Below are 17,797 nucleotides of genomic sequence, written 5' to 3'. Positions count from 1 at the left end.
GTTGTTTACCGATGAAGCAACGTTCGGGCGTGATGGAGTCTTCACCATGGATCATTCGCATGTGTGGAGTGAGGATAACCCACATGCCACAGTTACTAGCGCTCAAGTGCGGTTCTTGGTTAATGTATGGGTCGGTGTTGTTGGGGACTGTTTAATTGGGCCGTATCTGCTAAAGAGGCATTAAATGGCAGGCACTATTACAATTTTCTCGCCAGAGCACTGCCAGAATTACTAGAAGACGTCCCGCTCCCTACAAGACAACGCATGTGGTTCCAACATGACGGGGTGCCAGCACATTTCAGTCGTGTGCGTCGATTCCTGGACCAACGGTTCCCAGAAACGTGGATTGGCGGAGGTGGTCCTGTACAATGGCCTGCTCGATCCCCAGGTATCTCCCCTCTGGACTTTTTTGTTGTTTAATTAATTTGTCATCAGAGAAATCTTCCTCTACCGGTTTAAATACTCCTCATAGGAAAAAATGACGTTAGGGAAAAATAATTTGTTTTGATGTCCCCTACAACCTCCCAGAGTTTGTCGGTTTAAATATTTTTCACCCTGTGTACTTATACGCATATAATGTATAGATGGGTCAAGTATAAATATATGTGTATAATGTATAGAGGAGTAAAGTTGTTTCCAAAGATCTCGAAAAGTTCTTGAAGGATTTACGTTCGGTTTTTTCACGTTACTCGAACAAGCATTCGGACGGGCACGGGTTCCATATTAATAAATGGATACCATGTATAACCTATAAAGAGGAAATATCATATATAAACAATTCTAATAAAATACTTGACCAGTGTGCTAGGAAATGTCATTTATAATTAATGAATCTAAAAAATCCTTGACCACTGGACCTTCGCATTACATATTTAGTATCATTCAAGTTGTAAATTTCTTTAAAGAATAATATTCAGTCTTCACTTAAAATCGACTGCGAGAAAGAAAATGCTCTGCTGTGGTGTGAAAATGTGCGTTCATCTTCAGTGCTGAGACGCCCTGTTTTAACAGGGAAAGTGGAGTAGGAAAGGTAGCTACGAACCAATGTCAACCAATGCGCCAGACATAAATTTCTTTGGCCGTGATCCTATTATTTAGAAAAAAACGTGTTCACTTCAGTCTTGCACAGAAAAATAAAAAGAAATGTTACAGCTACGCAATTACTATCACACACAAAGTAAAGAACAAGATTTGATCTCAAAGCATCAGAATTAATCTAGACCAGTTTTAACTGGCAAAAGCCGAGGACTCATTAGCAATCTCCTGTGAGTTTCTCCAGTTGCTTGTAACAATCGGAGCGAAAATAATTTCGTCAGTTTACGCTGGTCGTCCGTAATTAGTGCTGAGTTGCTCTATCTCAGTCATCTCGAGGTAAGGAAAATCCCTGGTCCCGCCGGGAATCGAACCCAGGTCCCCGTGCGCGGGAAGCGATAACGCTACTACGAGACCACAATCTGCGGACAGGCAGGTTTTGGTGGAGAATAAAAACAATGGGAAAACATGTTTTTGCAAAAGGCATTGTTTAAGCAACCAAATGCATCATTTTCTGTAGTTACCCCACGTTATTTAAAACGAATGTTGTATCGTTCTTTTCAGAACGTCACAGCCGATCTCAGTCTACCTCTCTTGATGTCGACGGCACGTTGAATCCCGATCATCCTTTAACATTTTAAATGTTCGGATAATAAGTTGCCGTCTCTTTAATCTAAGAATAGATGATGAATGCAGCTATCCGCTGTCTCTGTGTAATGTCTTGTCTCTATAGACGTGTATCTGTTGTCTTTAAGATCCGTTCACCTTCACACACAAGTCTATACAGTAAAGTAAGGCCCTCCCAGTTCTTGGCTGATCCGTGATAAAACAGGCGAAAAATTTGACTAATGGAGGATTATTAGTATTATCACCATTTTCATTCGCTCTCTCTATTTCTCTCATTTATCTATGTATAGTTTTTAATATAAAATTTCATTACGTGATATAGTGATAAAAAGAATCAGCCAAATAGAATCTTTGGTGGAGTCCTTCGTCTTGGTAATCAGCGGCTGGCTTGCTGTAAGTGATCTTTACATTTGTTATTACGGTTAAACACTGCAGTCAGTCGGGAGAATCAATCGTTTGGACAATTTGTTCCTTTTACGAAAGATTGCGAATTCCAGATGTGTACGAAGCCTTTTTGGACGATTTAACGCAGACTCAGTGATTGCAGGCTCTCTTCGACACAGCTGAAACTTCCCCACTAATTACAGGGTCAAAGTGATCAACAAATGATTCAGAAAAAAACTCATTCGTTCATTCACTCCAGAACAAAAAAATCAAACCTTATTTAGGGAGGAAATCGTGTATTAAATCCATCTCCATTACATGTCCAGATCTCCGGTGATTCCACGCCTTAATTATTTTCCTTTTACAATCTCTTTCTCTTCAAAACAAACCGCTAGCGGCACAAATGTTGACTGGCTCGCTTTAGCGAGAAGAAAAGCAGAATATGTATCTCTCAGAAACACGTCAATCCCCTCAACAAATACTCCAGAAGCTGTCCTAGTTACCACTCTAACAACCATGGAGAATGCATATATGCATCTCTGTTATTTCAAAGAATAAATGCACTAGAAAATACTTTGGCGTCGACGAGCTGTCGCCGCATATACAGGGTGTTACAAAAAGGTACGGCCAAACTTTCAGGAAACATTCCTCAAACACAAATAAAGAAAATATGTTATGTGGACATGCGTCCGGAAACGCTTAATTTCCATGTTAGAGCTCGTTTTAGTTTCGTCAGTATGTACTGTACTTCCCCGATTCACCGCCAGTTGGCCCAATTGAAGGACGGTAATGTTGACTTCGGTGCTTGTGTTGACATGCGACTCATTGCTCTACAGTACTAGCATCAAGCACATCAGTACGTAGCATCAACAGGTTAATGTTCATCACGAACGTGGTTTTGCAGTCAGTGCAATGTTTACAAATGCGGAGTTGGCAGATGCCCATTTTATGTACGGATTAGCACGGGGCAATAGACGTGGGCGGTACGTTTGTATCGAGACAGATTTCCAGAACGAAGGTGTCCCGACAGGAAGACGTTCGAAGCAATTGATCGGCGTCTTAGGGAGCACGGAACATTCCAGCCTATGACTCGCGACTGGGGAAGACCTAGAACGACGAGGACACCTGCAATGGACGAGGCAATTCTTCGTGCAGTTGACGATAACCCTAATGTCAGCGTCAGAGAAGTTGCTGCTGTACAAGGTAACGTTGACCACGTCACTGTATGGAGAGTGCTACGGGAGAACCAGTTGTTTCCGTACCATGTACAGCGTGTGCAGGCACTATCAGCAGCTGACTGGCCTCCACGGGTACACTTCTGCGAATGGTTCATCCAACAATGTGTCAGTCCTCATTTCAGTGCAAATGTTCTCTTTACGGATGAGGCTTCATTCCAACGTGATCAAATAGTAAATTTTCACAATCAACATGTTTTGGCTGACGAGAATCCGCACGCAATTGTGCAATCACGTCATCAACACAGATTTTCTGTGAACGTTTGGGCAGGCATTGTTGGTGATGTCTCGATTGGGCCCCATGCTCTTCCACCTACGATCAATGGAGCACGTTATCATGATTTCATGCGGGATACTCTACCTGTGCTGTTAGAACATGTGCCTTTACAAGTACGACACAACGTGTGGTTCATGCACGATGTAGCTCCTGCACATTTCAGTTGAAGTGTTCATGCGCTTCTCAACAACAGATTCGGTGACCGATGGATTGGTAGAGGCGGACCAATTACATGGCCTCCACGCTCTCCTGACCTCAACCCTCTTGACTTTCATTCATGGGGGCATTTGAAAGCTCTTGTCTACGCAACCCCGGTACCAAATGTAGGGACTCTTCGTGCTCGTATTGTGGATGGCTGTGATACAATACGCCATTCTCCAGGGCTGCATCAGCGCATCAGGGATTCCACGCGACAGAGGGTGGATGCACGTATCCTCGCTAACGGAGGACATTTTGGACATTTCCTGTAACAAAGTGTTTGAAGTCACGCTGGTACGTTCTGTTGCTGTGTGTTTCCATTCCATGATTAATGTGATTTGAAGAGAAGTAATAAAATGAGCTCTAACATGGAAAGTAAGCGTTTCCGGACACATATCCACATAACATATTTTCTTTCTTTGTGTGTGAGGAATGTTTCCTGAAAGTTTGGCAGTAACTTTTTGTAACACCCTGTATTACGAGAAAATCAGATCAGATAACTTTTCTAAAGTGAATGAATGTGGATGGTTTGATTGAAAATGATTAATTGGTGCGTGGTAGACATTACAATCCTTGGGGACATTACAATCCTTTGTTCAACTACCTCTCTTGCTTGTGTCTGGGTGGAGTAAATTTTTTGTGGCTGCTTGTGATGTTGCAGGTCTGTGACGGTGGTGAGTCCGCGGACGGCGGTGGCAGGGGGCGCCACGGCCGTGCTGGTCACCCTCAGTGGGGGGCCGCGCCGTCCCCCTCGGCCCCCCCTCAATGTGACCCTGCACCTCTTGGCGGCGTCTGGCGGCGACGAGGCCGACGCCGACCGGCCCATCATCTCCAGGAGCTCTGCCCTGGTGCAAGGTAGGCCTCTCAGGGTATCTTACTGTTGCGTACATAGTTCCATGTAGTCAGTTCGTACACAACTCTCCCACTAGAGTGTGCCCCGCTAAGCACAACAGTGCAGGCGCAGCGCTCGACCGTCTCCACACTACGAGATGGCGCTGCCTTAGAGACGGACCAAATTCAGCTTCTGCCGATCCGCGTATTAATATCTCACACAGCCAGTGAGATTGCTGCTAATGTAGAACCTTTTCTTCTCGCAGATCACACGCGCGCAGTGATACGTGAATGCGTGAGATATTATAACGAGTGTACAGACCTCCGATCAGGAGTCTGCATTTGTCTGCACCAGTCTGTACCAGTCTACACTAGTCTGTACCAGTCTATAGTCACGTTTCAGTCTGCACCTAAGAAGATTATCATATTCCTGTACGTAGCCATGAAGATAAATGTATAGACACTTTGTCAAGTATCAGAGATGTGCAAGAATAAGATTAACATACCAAGACCAAAGGAACTTCAGATTCTCAATTGTAAACAGCATCCAGAATCAAGTTACGTAATGTCTATGCTTTTTATTATTTTAATAAATGTGTGTGACAGCTGGTCACCGTCAATCTGCTACTCTAAGTATGTAAGTGGCATTTCTATCGTCTGACCTAACAGCAGAAGATAAAGACGCCACAATAAGCCCACAAGACATATTGCTGACACTCGCCTACTTCATTAGAGCGACAGGTCAAATAATCACTTATTCTAACGTGTAGGTCTGTCACTCACTGGAGGATCCCAAGTGAAAAACAACAGTGGTTGCCCCACAATTTTCAATTCTTAATATCATCCTGACAGTTTCTTCTGTAATTGGGAAGCAGATTTTTATCCCCGTCTTCATGCTTAGTTCGTATTACATAGCGAAGAGCTGTTTGAAATATGTCCTTGTTTTCTAGTCTGCTAAGCCGTAGGTTAGCTTCTAAGTTTTCGTAGTTTATGTAGTTAACGGTATTCACCTGGGGGATCCTTGGTTGTGTCTGGTTGGTGTTCTGGACTCTTTGTTTGTTTCTCCGATTTCGAGCAATTCTCTTGGAGTTCTACGCTCTTTGAAGGCAGGTCATTCATTACCGGTGGATGAACTAAGAGTGAAACAAATGTAACTGCCTCCTCAGGGGTGTGTGTTGGGACCAAGACTACTGTCAACATGAATGTAAACCTAAGCAGACAATCATGACATCTCTCTATGAATGTTCTGATCATCTCCTGGAATTCTACTCTCGTTTTAGAGTGTACTGCATCTTACGGCAATAAATAAATCGACAGTACTACTGCCAAAACTTGCCATATAATCATCTCGCAATCAGCGACCTGGCCATTTCCTGGGATTTGGCGGGAAACAGCAATAACAGGTTCACAGGGGTGTAAATGTAACTAATGGTATAAGCTACATGCATGTAACCTCTAGCTGGTGATCTTGATATCAGTTTGTATAGACTGATCACCTTTGGAATTACCGTTTCGTCTTATAGAGTGTGAGTGTGTGGGTTTTATTTTGTCAAGTTTCACAATGGGTTGATCCAACAAGTACCCTTCGGCTTCTGCAAGAAAGAATTTCCACCCCACAGTACTACAGAAGTCAGACAGACGCTCCTAATGTACCAACAAGACCTGCTTTAAAAACATTCAGCAACAAATATCGTCCGGAATCGTCCGCTGTAAGGAAAAGACACAAAATTATTCTGTATATTCTTACGTAACTAGTGGAATGGTTGGGTACAGGAGTATTGCTAGTTAGTGTAAGTAAAACATTAAACGAACGAAAAATATTATGTATTACAAAAAATTCTGAGAAATCAAGTGAAACTTTTTCTTATAAAATAATAATAATTTTCCCGGTTCAGTAGATTGCCTCTAATGGATACGAATGCTATTATTTTATGGAAAGGTTCTTTTCTGCCTTTTCTTTAAGAATGTTATTTACTCAGCAGATGGCTGAGAGCCACACCTACACAACTTGAATAAGTTTTCTAGGTACAGTCAAGGCTGTCGCGTGAGAAATGTAATGGAGTGTACTGTTAGGGAGGACAGATGGGGCTCGCATACGCTGTAGCGCACAATACCATGAGCTGCGACAACAACTGCCTGTGTCCCTCACTGCTGACAAATAACACAACTATCTCTTTCTATCTGGATTGACCTTTGCCAATCAAACTCTCCCTACACCTTGAAGAAGGACTCCTATCCACCCCTAGTCTAACTATTGGTGTGGTACACCGGTCAGATAACCAGTCCACCGCGATGCCACTCAATGCTCGCTTGCAGACGTTAAACTAGTACACTGTCCATGTTCACGCCGCACAATAAGTATGGTGGCCAACACCGTGAACAACGCTTAATTGCAAGCAACTTAATATAGAGTGTCACTCCGATTCACTTACGGCAGAGGTGCTCTCCCAGTGAAGTACTGAGGAGAGACTTTGTTCCTCGCTCTTTGCGTACACGTACGAGTGCACTCGCTCTTGTTACGTGTTACCACTCCAAGAGCGACAACTGAACGGCCCCTTTTTCTGGAAAAGTTGCAAGGGTATATCATTCGCTGCCTTCCCTCACACCTCTGACTCTTTGCACCAGAAATATTCCGCCAATCAGCGTTGCTCTTTTAAACGGGAGAATGACGTTTCGTTTAAGTCGACCAATGTGCAAATCTGTAGCATCTCTGTTAGGCATATACTGTCCTCCTGTGAGAACTCCGTAACTACGCATTCAGTCCATGAAAAAATGCGTCTTCAGGGCGCTCCCACACAATGTAGCAGAATTTGCTTTTAAGTCGGACACGGGGTGCATGATCTCTTCACTCTTCTCTCTGGGTGGTCGCTTCGGCCGAAGTAGGTATGTTTTTGGCCCAGCCCTTTGAAGGGACGGTCTTCCCAGAGGGCTGGTTTCCTCTTTAGAAAGAAAATTCCTGTGGCCATCATGTTGTATACACCAGCCACGACTTTTTTCAACCTCGGTGCGCACTTGCGATTTACTTGTTACATTTGCATATCGCTTACATGAATTCATACAAAATTGACTCTACCTTATCGAGTTTGGGTTCGAATGAAGCGTCTTGATGTGCAGAGTGCGATTGTGCAGACAGAATATGAAAGAAATGAAGGTCAGGAGACCACACCACCTTACAAGTGTACTGCCATTACCAATGAAATACACAGCATGAGACAAACGCAATCATACCAAAATCACAGGGGCTTACGTCAGGACTAACATTAATGTCAACTTGCGTGTAAAACTTACCAAATGCTTATGTCATCCCTCGAGGACTGCTGTGCTGATGTTGCGGAATTCTGATGTCATTATACTGTGTGTAGCCATTACTCAAAGGAGACTGTGACAGAAAAGAAACACAGAAGCACTGTGTCATAAGACTTTATTTGTAGTTTTCACAAATCTCGTGTATGCATATGGAACACGTTTGTTTTTTAAAATACTTTGTTAGTTTTTGTACCTTATGCAGCATTTATTTTTATTTTCCCTCGAGTGAAATACACTTTATGAAGTTGTTTCTCTTTCAATATAGGTGGTGTTTACTTCGTTTCTTCTCTATTTACTGACAGTATTTTTCATGTATTCTTTCATATGTTTATTAAACAGCTCTCTCATGTTGATGTTAACGATTCTGCACGGCTTCCCATTTGGTCTACTACAAACAGTTCGTTTCATTTCTACCGAAAGCTGACATGCGACGTCCTTTATTTAGACAGTTCCTCAAACACATAGGTAATTATGTAGTAAATGAATTTACACACACCCTTCTTTCGCAGATAAGTACATTGTTTGCACAATATGCCACGATTACTCGCATTGGCAAGTTCATCCTTATATTAAGTAATTAATTATGTATATTTACGCATTCCCGTATTTTAGAGGTGTTTTTCTTATTAACACAGTTACAATAGTGTAGAGGTAGAGAGGGACGTTCTTTTCTTAATAAATTTAAATTAGATGTAGTTTTATCCGTCCATGGATCTCTTTCACAAGAAAGTAGATTCTGTGGTGGTGTTATGGATTAGGAAAAGAAAACAAACTTCATTAATACAGACATTTACATACTTACATGGACCGACATATGTAATCAGTGTGATGATATAATATGTGTAATTGATAATCATGACATCTGTTTACAGAAAAATCTGAACATCTATGGAACTTTACTCTCATCCAATACGGTGCAGCACATTTATTACTAAGGGGTGAACTACGAGCACAACAAATGTAACGACTATGGTCCATGGGGGTGTGTGTTGGGACCAAGACTATTACCAAAATTAATTTAAACCTACGCTGACAATCATAGCAGCTCTCAATAAATGTTCTAATCGTCTCCTGGAATTCTGCTCTCGTTTTAGAGTGTACTCCACATTTGGAAATGGGAGACACAGCAAAAAAATAGATGAACAATGCTACTGCCGAAATTCATGTAAACTTGTCCATTTGCCTGAAGCTATTTGGGAAAATCACGAAAAACCTAAATAAGAATCAGGACTGGAACCTCCATCTACATCGACATCTACATTCTGTGCAAGCCACCATACGGAGCATGGAGGAGGGTACGTTGTACCACTCGAAGTCATTGCGCCCACTGTTGCACTTCCAAGTGGAGCAAGGGGAAGACTGATTATATGCCTCTGTATGAACCCCAATTTCTTTTCTCTTGTCTTAATGTACGTCGGTTTCAGTAGGATCGTTCTGTAGTCTGCCGTAAATGCCGATTCTGTAAATATCTGCAATAGCGTTCCGCTACAACGCTCACTTTTTCCCTCCACAGATTCCCATTGGAGTTCAAGGAGCATTTCCGTAATACACTTGTCTTCCTCTAATCTACAAGCAACAAATCCAGCACAGCGCCTTTGAATTGCTTTTACGTGATTCTTTAACCCGATCTGGTGGGGATCCCAAAGACTCGAGCAGTACTGAAGAATGGATCGCGAAATGTCCTTTATACTGTCTACTTTATAGAGGATGAATAACAACTACAACGGCAAACTTTCGTAGGTGGTAGTATGGACCAAAAGAAGAAGAAAAAAAAAAAAAAAGCAGTCGAGCACACGTGGTCTCAACTTTCGTCCACTCTTTCCTACACCAGTTGTACCACAGTCAACCACTAAGTATTGTAACGCACTTTATTCCTAACATGTGTGACGTAGCACCCAACTTGACTTTTCCTACCAATTTGGAGAGCAAAGATTCTAGCCGGCCGGAGTGGCCGTGCGGTTCTGGGCGCTACAGTCTGGAACCGAGCGACCGCTACGGTCGCAGGTTCGAATCCTGCCTCGGGCATGGATGTGTGTGATGTCCTTAGGTTTAATTAGTTCTAAGTTCTAGGCGACTGATGACCTCAGACGTTACGTCGCATAGTGCTCAGAGCCATTTGAGCAAAGATTCTGTGTAATATCTTTACTTAAAAGTTTGGCTGTTCTTTTTTTTTCACTGTATGATTCTTCTGAAAGCCAGTCTGTTGTCATATAATGATTGCCTAATAAGCAGGAAAGAATTTCGCAACACAAAAAAATTAGTGGAACAACGGTCAGTTTGTTTGCATTTTAACTTTAAAATGTGAAGTTGCCCCACCAATAATCAAGAAAAAATCAAGGAAAAAATCAAGAAAAAATACGATCGTAGCACAATTAAGACGAAGCCAGCGCTAGAGCAAGCCGGATATTGTCCAGAATTGTAGAGATCCATGTTTTTCAGGAAAAAGTAAATGAATTTGGTAAGTTCAACATTTAAGCTATATTGCTCTGGATAACCTTATGTGCCGTAACTGCTCTTCAATACTTCTGATTGTTTCCTTACAGGTTATTCAAGACACCATATTGTTTAATGATACCAATAACTCGCCTCCACCCGATTCTTTAAAGAACCGAACTCGCATGTGCAAAGTAGTTTCAAATGTCTGATGAGTTAGAGTAAGGTTGCTATCGATGAGCCAGCTCGATTTTTCTGTGGATATTGGAAATAGGCGCATTCTAGCTGTCACTGAGTGTACCCCCTGTTGACAAGGATTCGCCACCTTAGTCGTGAGTTTTTCCATGAAGCCACAAAGCAACAGTGAAAAAAGATACGAGTTGCCTCTGTTCTTCTAATTCACTAGCATTAATGGTAGAAACATCGTAATGATATTGTGAATAGTAATTGAATTTCTGCAGCCATCATTGGAAAGTACGAGCAGGTCTCACTCTTTCGTCATCCACACTTCTTACAAAAATGGATGTACGTATATACATATGTATGTACGTTCCATATCTCCTCCCAATCCACTGGACTGAGTTCAACCGAACTTGATACACATATCACTTATCAATTGCAGTTGTTTCAGAGAAAATGCCTTATCGGCATGCTGCACATCGAAATTTTTATTTTTATTTGTGCAACCAGACGCGTTTCGCCTTTTTTACAAAGCATCTTCATTGGGTCTCCTGAAATATTACATGATTTGTCCATTTTTACACATAGGTTATGGTTTCACATCTGGGTTATAGATTTAAAAACAGTTCCTTAGCTTTTTTTATGAAATGGAAAGGTACTTTAGGTAACTTCTAATTCATTGCATCTAAGCAAACTGCTTTTTCGCATCTGGCAACCAGGTGGACGTCTTACAGTTGACTGTTTACGTTACACATCACTATAACTACCATCTTTTTAATACAGACTTTCATTTGTTTTTCTCAGTGTTACCAACATTCTCAGTTTTCTGCATTCAACTGTTTTGTGTGTGTGTGTGTGTGTGTGTGTGTGTGTGTGTGTGTGTGTGTGTGTGCGTGTGTGTGTGTATTAGAGAGGGAGGGAGATTTTTTAATAAAAAATTATTTATTTTATTTTATTTATTCGTTTATTTATTCTTAAAAATAATAATAATGTTTTTTGTTTATGGCTCTAACCACTATAGGACTTAACATCTGCAGTCATCATGCCCCTAGACTTAGGACTACGTAAACCTAACTGTATTTGTTTTATAATTTTTTTGTTTAATTTGGTGACTAGATCCATATTGTACCTATTGTTTGTTGCTATTTGTGTGATGATGTCTAGTTCTTTCTGGCACATCATCACACAAATAGCAACAAACAATGGGTACAATATGGATATAGACACCAAATTAAACAAAAAAATTATAAAACAAATAGTCAGTGAACACAGTGTACAAACACCCACAAACAACAGTACAACAAAACACTACAGAATACAGGAAAACAAGAAAGAGCCGGCAGCTGTGACCGAGCGGTTCTAGGCGCTTCAGTCCGGAACATCGCCGCTGCTATGGTCGTAGGTTCGAATCCTGCCTCGGGCATGGATGTGTGTGATGTCCTTAGGTTAGTTAGGTTTACGTAGTTCTAAGTCTAGGGGCCTGATGACTGCAGATGTTAAGACCCATAGTGGTTAGAGCCATAAACAAAAAACATTATTATTACTTTTAAGAATAAATAAACGAATAAATAAAATAAGGTAATTAATTTTTTACTAAAAAAATCTCTCTCCCTCTCTAATACACACACACACACACACACACCCAAAACACTTGAATGTAGAAAATGTTGGTAACACTTAGAAAAACAAATGAAACTCTGTATTAAAAAGATAGTAGTTAAAGTGATGTGTAACGTAAACAATGAACTGAAAGTGACCTGGAAGATGTCCATCTGGTTGCCAGATGAGAAAAAGCAGTTTTCTTAGATGCAATGAATTAGAAGTTACCCTTAAATACCTTTCCATTTTATAAAAAAACGTTAAGGAACTGTTTTTAAATCTACAACCCAGATGTGAAACCATAACCTATGTGTAAAAATGGACAAACCATGTAATATTTCAGGACACCCACTGAAGACGCCTTGTAAAAAAAGGCGAAACGCATGGGGGTGCATAAATAAAAATAAAAATTTCGATGTGCAGCTTCCAAATAAGGCATTTTATTTTTAACAACTGCCATCTGTATACAGTTGCTGCGAAAATTGCCACTACAAGAAACGTGTTAATCACTTATCGTTTGGAAATAATGGCTGTCGGCGTACCTGCCTATCAGAGGGGTTGTATTAGGTATGATGAAAAGGTGTATCCCATGACGAACGAATACAGTCATTTTAGTCATCCAGTGTTTGACAATGAGGGCACTTAATGACTTGCAACAAACTTTACTCACAGTTCCAAACCTTTATGAAACGATTTCCCACTGGCAGTTCTCTTCCCCCTTAAAATGATGAAAGGAAAGAAGTTAATCGCTTACTACTTGTTCGTTGTTCATGCAGCAAAACTGCCGCATCTGGCATCAAAGACGAAGAATTTAAAAGGTGCTTCGAACACTACAATGAACGTTTGGACGAGTGTATTAACGCTAATGGAGAGTACTTCGAAGGAGATTAAGGTTGTATTTGAAAGCAATAAAGTATATGCTTTCTAGAAAGAAATTCCGGTTATTTTTGGGTCCCCCCTCGTACAGTAAGAGATTCAGGTGGGAGAAGGTCACAGAAATTGGCCATGTACAAGAAGCCTTCCACGACAGAGAGAGCCTTCACCAGAGCAGACCTCGGACTGAAGACCTCAACAGCAGCAGCAACAACAACAACAAATTGTTCGCCCAGAGGCGTACGGCGAAGAGCGTGATCCTGATTAGCGCCTATGCGCGCGCGCTTGTTCGCTCGCACGCGGACAATACAACAATTGTCCCGCGCTGGCCGTTTCGCGGAGTTCCGGACGCAGCGCCGTAATGACCTCTGACAAATTACGAGTGTGGCGCACGACCGTGTTTATGGGCCGTAATTCTGGTTCAGGCGCAGCGATGGACGAGACGGCAAACACTCACGCCGACCCGGGGTCCGGTAAACCAGTGACGTGCAGGCGGGGCACAGGGATTCCAAAACCCTCCCCTGTGCCGCGTGGCAGCCGCTTGCGTGGGTGACACAATAAACGCAACGAGGGATTTGTACTCGCGAGCTCAGAGCCCGCAGCAATGCATTGCGTCCAGTATGACGTACTGTGTGTGCGCTCTTGTCGGCACTAAAGTGTGGACAACTGCCACCAGAGACCTGGCTACCCTTGGTCCCTTAGCAACGGGTCCGCTCAGCACCTATACTAATGCTCAAAAGTATTTTGACAACATAAAATTCGTCATTATTTCTCTCAAAATAAAACACTATCGGACAGTGCCTTGAGTATAGTGGAGAGCAGTGCAACTGCAATTATTTCAAGGTGTCAGGTTGCAATTTGTTTGTTCACACTGTGCGCCGAAGGACGAAAGCGAATTTCATCGAGCTCAAAAATATCCAGACACACCGTTTGTTCCTTGAGTTCGTGAATGTTACTTTCTTCTTAGTTCTGATTTCTACTGCTACACTACTGGCCATTACAATTGCTACACCAAGAAGAAATGCAGATGATAAACGGGTATTCATTGGACAAATATACTAGAAATGAGATGTGATTATATTTTCACGAAATTTGGTTGCACAGATCCTGAGAAATCAGTACCCAGAACAACCGCATCTGGCCGTAAAAACGGCCTTGATACGCCGGGGCATTGAGTCAAACAGAGCTTGGACGGCGTGTACAGGTACAGCTGCCCATGCAGCTTCAACACAATATTACAGTTCATCAAAAGTAGCGACTGGCGTATTGTGACGAGCCAGTTGCTAGGCCACCATTCACCAGTCGTTTTAATTGGTGAGAGATCTGGACAATGTGCTGGCCAGGGCAGCAGTCGAACATTTTCTGTATCCAGAAAGGCCCGTACAGGACCTGCAACATGCGGTCGTGCATTATCCTGCTGAAATGTAGGGTTTCGCAGGGATCGAATGAAGGGTAGAGCCACGGGTCGTAACACATCTGAAATGTAACGTCCACTGTTCAAAGTGCCGTCAGTGCGAAGAAGAGGTGACCGAGACGTGTAACCAATGGCACCCCATACCATCACGCCGGGTGATACGCCAGTATGGCGATGACGTATGCACGCTTCCAATGTTCGTTCACCGCGATGTCGCCAAACACGGATGAGACCATCATGATGCTGTAAACACAACATGGATATTCCGAAAAAATGACGTTTTGCCATTCGTGGACCCAGGTTGGCCGTTGAGTACACTATCGCAGGCGCTCCTGTCTGTGATGCAGCGTCAAGGGGAGCCGCAGCCATGGTCTCCGAGCTGATAGTCCATGCTGCTGCATACGTCGTCGAACTGTTCGTGCAGATGGTTGTTGTCTTGCAAACGTCCCCATCTGTTGACTCAGGGATCGAGACGTGGCTGCACGATCCGTTACAGCCATGCGGATAATATGCCTGTCATCTCGACTGCTAGTGATACGAGGCCGTTGGGATCCAGCACGGCGTTCCGTATTACCCTCCTGAACGCACCGATTCCATATTCTGCTAACAGTCAATGGATCTCGACCAATGCGAGCAGCAATGTCGCGATACGATAAACCGCAATCGCGATAGGCTACAATCCGACCTTTATCAAAGTCGGAAACGTGATGGTACGCATTTCTCCTTCTTACACGAGGCATCACAACAATGTTTCACCAGGCAACGCCGGTCAACTGCTGTTTGTGTACGAGAAATCGGTTGGAAACTTTCCTCATGTCAGCACGTTGTAGGTGTCGCCACCGGCCCCAACTTTGTGTGAATGCTCTGAAAAACTAATCATTTGCATTGAAAGGTCTCTGTTGGATTCCTTTCATGTTTAATTTCTCAAATTTGTTGTCTTTTATGGAATAAATTCCTCTTCTAAATTTACTGTGGCGTTTCTGACTATCTGGGAGGAGACTGAGTAGTGGAACGTGTTACTTTTACACGTAAACAAGAACGATCTGTCGCACTACTACACTTGAAAACACAGTTAATATGTAATTCATGTCACACAGTCTCATACGGAACCTACATCCGCTTTCTGTGATATACAGTATATGATAAGATACTGTCATCCCCCTTCCCTTCTGTGTGAGAGGATGAATGATCAAATGTGTTTCTAGTTGCATGCTTGAGGGTAGCAGACAAGGCTGTCTGCTAGAGAACAGTAGGACCAACGTCGGAACAGGTAGCTACGGTTTCTAAAAGCAGAGAGGTTTCTATTCTTAGTATGGTCCGGTCCGTCCCTTGTCAGGTTGGTATAGGAAGCTGCCCCTCTGGCCCCTTCCGTTTGTCTTTGTGAGCGACTCTCAGGAGCACGCTGGGTAGTGGCAGTGGCAGTCCAGTGGTAGTAGGCAGTTGCAGTCTGGCGGTGGCGAGCGTCTGAAATGGTAAGATCTCCGGCTAAGCGCGTGTCTGCTAAGTCCGTAGGACAATGGATTTGTTAAGTTCAGCCTAACTGAGAATTTAATCACTTTTATTTCGGGTTAGCTTTAAAATATCTAATGCTATCTTAAATTGCAGCGGAGTGTAATTCTCGTGTCCAGTTCAGATTATTTTGCGGCAGTTGCTTTGTCATTACTTTATGAGTAAAGTGGAACCACGTGTTGGTCAGTAACTCTAACTAAGATCAATCTTAAATGCGAATGCTTGTGTGATTATAACGTCTCGTCCTGATAATATTTTCAATATAGCAACTTTTCATTATGTTCAACCCACGTGGGGTGTACTTTGCGAGACCAGGACCACGTGCTTATATAACTGTTTGACCCATCAGGTTAACAGTAAGACGTTAGTAACCAGTTCGAGGTTTTTCTTTTGTAATTTGCTTTTCGATCTAATTATTTTATTATCAAAATTACTGTGGAGTTATACGCTTTCTGTAAACCAAGTTGACCACGTGAAGCATGTGGTGGAATCATCAAAGTAGCCATCAGCTATTCTTCTTGGGAAGATTTCACAAAGAGTTAATATGAATTTAGTATACCAGTGTGTGGTAATTACATGACGGACAGGATTGTGCTACGAACGTAATTTCTTTGACTGAAAATTTGAATCTGTTGGTTGTGGTTAACTTTCTCTTGCATGTGTTTCAATGTTCTTTGTGTGTTGTTTTATGAATGCAGTGTTGTATCCAGTCTCCCAATCTTGGCTCCATATTTTATGTGTTCCGTAAGATTCCAATCTCACATTTTCACAATCGTAAATAAGGCACCAGCTCAGTTATAACTCACGTATTATATGCTGAAATTTCGATGATCAATCTTAAAAATAAATTTCCAAATATAAACTGATTTCTTTCGTTTTATTTAAATTCTCCTTTTATATATATATATATATATATATATATATATATATATATATATATATTACCGGTTGTTGTATGACTGTAAAAGATTATAATCAATGTTAGTCTGATTGGTAATGTGATAAACCTAGACTAGTTACCTGCTGAAACAGTTGCCCAGTAAACGCACGGTTAACCTCCCCAGACAGCGCACGGCTTCTAACCCGCTTTTATTCTACTATTAGCACCCGATGTCAGCATAGCAAATTCATGTAGCAATATTACAGCATATCACAGTATCTTCTTCCTGTCGGTTAAATTTCGCGTCTGTAGCACGTCATCTTCGTGGTGTAGCAATGTTAATGGCCAGTAGTGTATTTACTTACGGGGAGGTTTACTATCTTTAGGTTCAAAAAATCGATTTTTTTGAAATTCGACTTTTGGGTCCATAAAAATGTTTAGAATACCCCCCAGTTTTTCCGAATACGAAACGGAAATGTTTGTTATTCGCGGTTGAACAAAAAAATGCACCTGCCTGAAATCGGCCGTTTTGACGCACCAGTTTTTTTCTTTCGGAGGACGAGTTATTGTACCGGTGCTTGGGAGGAAGCATTCAAAACTCAAATGAAAGCTTTAACACGTGTGTTTGGAAGTTAGCCCCCAAGCATTACCATTCTAGTGCGAAGACTGTGGAGAATGCGACTCTCCTGGCAGTGAGTAGCTTCAACGATGGGTATTCGGCATTTCTGAAGACCATGACGACGATGGACGTCACCCTGGGACTCTATTCGACGCAGTTCGCCAAGCACTCGGACGACCACCGGATTCAAGCGGCCGAAAACCGCTTGTCACCGGCCGTACGAGCGGCTCTGGAGCAGCGCAGGATGGCCCAGATCGAGCAGATCTGAATGAAATAATTGGACACCGAGGGAATTATAGTGGAATATTGTAGGTCTATAAGGAATTCCTCAACATATCGTTGACATTTTCGGAAACTCGTATCTACATTCGAGTGCTGAATTCAAATAAAAAAAAAATGG

General features: G+C 42.3%; 1 protein-coding gene across 1 annotated transcript in view; it reads left to right on the top strand.

Annotated features, from left to right (window-relative positions):
• LOC126214956 (C3 and PZP-like alpha-2-macroglobulin domain-containing protein 8) overlaps nucleotides 1–17,797 on the top strand; it is an 877,403-nt gene that overhangs the window by 332,249 nt on the left and 527,357 nt on the right. The window contains exon 3 of the mRNA XM_049941592.1: nucleotides 4,415–4,608. Coding sequence (XP_049797549.1) covers nucleotides 4,415–4,608 — 194 coding nt within the window. The remainder of the gene's footprint in view (nucleotides 1–4,414; nucleotides 4,609–17,797) is intronic.

This window comes from Schistocerca nitens, chromosome 12, assembly GCF_023898315.1.
Source record: "Schistocerca nitens isolate TAMUIC-IGC-003100 chromosome 12, iqSchNite1.1, whole genome shotgun sequence".
In the NCBI taxonomy this organism is placed as follows: domain Eukaryota; kingdom Metazoa; phylum Arthropoda; class Insecta; order Orthoptera; family Acrididae; genus Schistocerca; species Schistocerca nitens.
Note: the sequence above shows the minus strand (reverse complement) of the source record. Positions and strands in the feature narration are given on the sequence as shown.